Source organism: Lagopus muta, chromosome 8, assembly GCF_023343835.1.
Source record: "Lagopus muta isolate bLagMut1 chromosome 8, bLagMut1 primary, whole genome shotgun sequence".
Taxonomy (NCBI): domain Eukaryota; kingdom Metazoa; phylum Chordata; class Aves; order Galliformes; family Phasianidae; genus Lagopus; species Lagopus muta.
Window position 1 is genome coordinate 31,322 of NC_064440.1, and position 5,452 is coordinate 36,773.

At 44.8% G+C, this 5,452-nt stretch overlaps 1 protein-coding gene across 1 annotated transcript; it reads right to left on the reverse strand.

Annotated features, from left to right (window-relative positions):
- Positions 1 to 2,326: 2,326 nt before the first annotated feature.
- On the reverse strand, positions 2,327 to 5,452 carry NAA20 (N-alpha-acetyltransferase 20, NatB catalytic subunit). Its single transcript, XM_048952672.1, has 6 exons — positions 5,342 to 5,452; positions 5,223 to 5,247; positions 5,051 to 5,141; positions 4,548 to 4,683; positions 3,576 to 3,721; positions 2,327 to 2,657 (listed from the first exon to the last, which is right to left on the reverse strand). Exons 1-6 carry the CDS (start codon positions 5,392 to 5,394, stop codon positions 2,572 to 2,574), a joined length of 537 nt encoding a protein of 178 aa, XP_048808629.1. The 5' UTR covers positions 5,395 to 5,452; the 3' UTR covers positions 2,327 to 2,571.

Below are 5,452 nucleotides of genomic sequence, written 5' to 3' on the forward strand. Positions count from 1 at the left end.
ATACAAATACTACAGCAAGGAAATACACACACAGAGATTCCTTCGTCCAAGCAAGAGAAGGAATACTTGAGACTCCAATAAACTAATATGAGAACTACCTAAGCACAACACATTCTAGAAGTAGAGAGTATTTTATGATTAACTTTTTATTTTCTCCTGCCTTTTTAAGTTATTATTATTTTTTAAATAAAAACTTGAGTTTACAAGGCAGCCTCAATTTCCTGTAACGCAAAATTCTAGCAAGAAGACATCCACAGCGCAAAAGAATTCTCCCCAGAGATTTTTTTCTCCTATGGTTTCCATTCTACATGCAATAATCTTGAATTTATTGCACTAACAGTTAGCTATTTGAGGTCCACCTGTTGCCATTTTTCTTCTCTTGACTTCTGCCAATTCTTGCTGGTACATCTCTACACATTCTACAGTGACTCTGTACAGCCCAACATCTGGTGAGTGCAAGGCACTCAGGGTACAGCTGGCATCTCCGTGATCTACTGCTTTGTTAATGGCCAGAATTGCTAAGGAAACTTTGACAACACAGGGAGATGTTACCTGAGCAGTCAAGGGTGCAAGTGACTCACAACAAATGTAAGAGAAAAGCAGCAAGACAATGTACTTTATTGTATCTGCTGTATATAAAATACAAAACCCTGATTAAAAAAGAAGACAACTTTCTACATATATACAACTTTTTAGTATGGAATGTCCAGCTGTATAGCTTACGGTGCCTGACAACACACAAATTTTGCATGCTTAGTCCTACCTGAACATCCAGAATTCCATGGATCCCAATGAGATGCATCCCAGAGTCCCGAGGAAATTAGCCAATGGAGTCACCAAGCCACTCCCTGTGATATTTGAAAAATTGTGGCAACCAGGTGACCACCCTGGTGACTGCCAAAAAGGCAAAATCACATCCATTTTTAAGAATGATAAAAAGAACGACCCCAGAAATAACCAAGCTGTCAGTCTTACCTCTGTGCCAGGAAAGACCATGAAGCAGATCCTGCTGGAAGCGATGCTACAGCACATAAAAGACAAGGAGGTGATACAGGAGAACCAGTATGGCTTCACCAAAGGCAAATCCTGCTTGACCTACCTATGGTCTTCTCTGATGGTGTCACTGCGTCAATGGACAAGGGAAGAGCCACTGACGTCATCTATCTGGACTTGATGACGATGACCTGGCTGCAGGATCTAATCCAAGAGTGGTGGTCAACGTCTTCATGTCTGGATGGAGGTCACTGGTGAGAGGTGTCCTCCTGGGGTGCTGGGACCAATACTCTTAAATATCTTCATAAATGACATCGTCAGTGGGATCGAGTGCACATTCAGCAAGTTTGATGATGACAATGAGCTGTGCGGTGCGGTTGACATGCATGAGGAACGGGACGCCACACAGAGGGACCCAGACAGCCTTGAGCGTGATGATGTTCAACAAACCCACATGCGAGGCCTTGCACCTGGGTCAAAGCAACCTCCACTACTAACACAAGCCAAGATACAAAAGGATTGAACGCGGCCCTGCCAAAAATGAGCCAGGGATACTTGTGGATGGGAAGCTGGATATGAACCAGCACTGTGGCCTCGTGACCCAGAAAACCAAGCCATCAAAAGAAGTGCAGCTAACAGGGCGAGAGAGGTGATCCCACCCCTCTGCTCTGCACTGGTGAGGTTTCATCTGGAGTACTTCATCCAGATGTGGAGTCCTCAGTACAGCAGGGACTTGAACCTGTTGCAGCGTGTCCAGAGGAGGGCCGCAAAAATGATCCAAGAGATGAAATCTCTCCTATGAGGACAGGCTGAGAGTGCTGGGGGCTGTGCAGCCTGGAGAAGGCTCCAAAGAGACGTTACAGTGGCCTACCAGTACTTGAAGGGGGGCTACAGGGAAGCTGGAGAGGGACTTCTTCTAGGAGCAGGTAGTGACAGGATGAGGGGAAATGGTTTTAAACTGAAAGAGGGTAGATTTGGACTAGATATCAGGAAGAAATTCTTTACTGTGAAGGTGCTGAGACACTGGAACAGGCTGCCCAGCAAAGTTGTGGGTTCACCCCTCCATGGAAGCATTCCAGCCCAGGCTGGATGGGGCTTAAGCAATGTGGGCCACAGGGAGGTGTCCCTGAATGTAGTATGGGGTTGGAACTAGATGATCTTAAAAGTCACTTTCAACCCAAACCACTCTGTGATTTTTGTTTTTCATGAATAAGGACGTTTTAGAAGCTCCACTATTACTGACTTCAGACAGTTGGGGTTTGGGGGAGGGAAAAAAAAAAAAAAAAAAAAAAAAAAAAAAAAAAAAAAAAAAAAAAAACCAAACCACGCCACATCAGGGGTTACCTCATTTAATAGTCTGCATTTCCAATATTTGAGATGAAAATCATGAGAGCGAATGCAAAAGTACGTAGCTATTTTATCAATAGAGGCAGTGTACATAGGCTTCTCAGTATTGTTTTCAGTGTTTCATATGAAGAGGAGATCAAGCCTAAGATTTCTCATCTGTAAGTCCTAGATGCGCTGGCAGAGAAAGAACCTGACACTCTTAGTATGTTTTCTTAGAATCACAGCTTACAGTTACTCAATGTCTTCTGGTCTCACAGGATGGGGCAGAGGTATAATTGATTTCTTCTCCGTATCCCTGGAAAGAGCTTTTCTCATATCTGTGGTAAAGGAAAACAAGAATTTAATTATAACAAGAGTCATTGCACAAAGCTATACCAAGTGAATTTGCTGTTACAGTAAGATCAGCATCTATGTTAACAACTGGAACGTAGCACTGCACAAAATTCAAATGTTAAACTAAAAGAACAAAAACACGACTTAAAGTATCTGCAGAATTGTAGATGTCTGTCCGTGACCCTGGTATTTCACAATATTCTTCATCGGTCTCTTTCAGCTGAGGATATTCTATGATTCTATCTCAAGTTAAAAAAAATAAACACCATGCCCACAAAAGCTTCTATGGAGGATACTTACTGGAAAAAATGTGTCTAGAAATAGCAAACAGCAGTTGCTTCAGTTTTGTTAACGGGGTACCAACAATATATTTGAAATGGTCATGTCCTTTACCCTTTTAATTGAAAAAAATCTCTGTCACTGTTGACCATTAACTTTTGTCACATTTTAATCAGGATATCTGGGGAAATAACATTTCAAATCCCTGTTACCAAGGGGGAGAGGGAGACAAAAAAGAGCAGGGCTATTATTTTCCCTAATACCATTAGGGATAGGCCCAGACACTTTGCAGGACCATACTCTGAAAAGAAGAATCAGGTAAGTAACTATGTTATTTCATCTTACCTATGGAATAAAGTGTCTTTGCACTTGTTAATTGTCTTGTATTTTATTTTGCCACAGACACTATAAGAAGTGCAAACTGCAGGATTAGGTACTTATAAAACTATGTAATCCTCAGCAGGAAAAAAATCTACCAACAGGAGTGAGTAAATTTCCATTCAACAATCACCAACTAAATTTTTTCATACTAAAAAAACAAAACAAAACAAACATATAAACAATTCTTGGGATGGTCAGCATCAGAACCTTTCCATTCCACTTGATGCAGAACAAGCACTTACCATAAGCATCTTCGTCTGGCTCCCCGTTGCTAGCAGAGTAGTACTCTAACACTGTCCGGTATACGCTGTAGCCTAGTTGCTTATACATATTTACTGCAACCTGATTTGATACTCTCACAAAGAGATCAACGAAAAATCCACCCTTTCTTTGAAAACAAACAAACAAACAAAGATGGTAAGGAAGAGCAGGTGAACATATTGCCAATTAAAAACCGATAACCTATATTCAGACCAAAACCAAGTCTGATGTGGTGGTGCACGAATCAGACGTCCTCCACAACAACAGACACACTCCTTTAACAAGGAACAAATCCGGTATCATCAGAAATAATTGTGATAGTGAAATGACTAATCTTCCACACCCAGCAGTGACATCAGAATTATTAACAGAAAGAACAGGACAAACTAAATACCCACATAAGCTTTATTTCCATAAAACATTTACTTTTTTTAAAATCTATACTTCAGATGCATTTGAATTGCATTACTTTGTGGATTGGCTAATTTAAAACGCACAAAGGTTTATTTGAGGATTTGAAGTTTTCTGCAGTAACCCAGCATGAGACAGAAAATAAGCTAAGTTAATATCTGCAGCACAACACTTGTGCAATCCTGCGCCTGAGGGGACCGCGAGAAGTCCATGATCAGTGAACGAGCACGCTGGGGGTTCTGTAGGAAACAGTTGATGTTTTGTGAAGCTCTCTTCCTATTAAGAAAAGGACCTTTTCTACAGCATGTTTGCTACTTCCTATTCACGCTGGGAAGTTAGCTTTCATAGAAATCATAGTATTTTAAACCACCAAGCAACATCCATAATTCCTGTTTCTCTCACTAAAGCGAATCTGTCACTCGGGACAATAGTTGATGGAAGATTCTGGGTCTGTTTCACATAAATCAGGTACCTAAAGTAAGGACAGGAATCTACAGGCACAATACTCAAAAAGCCAAATTTGAAAGAAATATGATATTCACTTCTCTGAAATTTCTTCCAGTAGTTCCATCAGTTTGGCAGCCAAACCCAGCCGCCGAAATTCCGGTGCAACAGAGAGCGCAGTAACATGCCCATGCCACTCTTCTCTAGCCACAGAGCCTTCTGCTTTACCCATTACTGCAAACACACAGAGCATCAGCATAGCGGCACCTCTGGAACAGCACGCTGCAGCTACACATCTTCACGGAAGAGCAAGGCAGTGATAAACAGACAGCTACAGTGACTGCGGCTGAACCAGGGGTATCTACGTTATCACTCTTACGATTCGGCAGCTCTGTACAATTGTGGGTCACACAGCGGCGTACCTCGAGGGCCACATTTCTGTCTGGACACGGAGCTCCGTCGGAACGACCCCCAGCCTTACGGCTCTCGGCGGCGGCACCTGCACGCCGACAGAACCGGCCCCGACGCCGCCGCCCCGCGCTCCCTCCGGCCCCGCGCTGACCGCACGTTTCCCGTCGCGGCCGCCCTCGCCCCCACTCACTGTAACCCATGAGCTCCCCGCCCGGTGCCTCCGCCACGATGAAGTACTCGGGCCAGTGCGCCAGGTACTGCAGGTAGAAAGGAATGCCGTACTGCGACCCTCAGTTAAGGAGCACAGCGTCAAGGGCGGCGCCCCCCCAAGCTTCCCCGGGGCCGGCGGCACGGAAGGATACGGTCTCGGTCAGCGGGTCCAGGTTGCTGCGGAGAGAAAGCAACGCTCAGCGCGAGCCCGGCCGCCCCGCGCGGGGACGGAGCACCCCGGGGCGTGAGGAGGGCTCGTGCTCGGGCTCACATGTTGTTGAAGCGGAAGAGGTCGTCGCAGGTGAAGGCGCGGAGCGAGGTCATGGCGGCGGCGCTGCTGCCGGCGTTCCCCGGAAGTCCTTCCTGCTGACCCGGGGCCCTT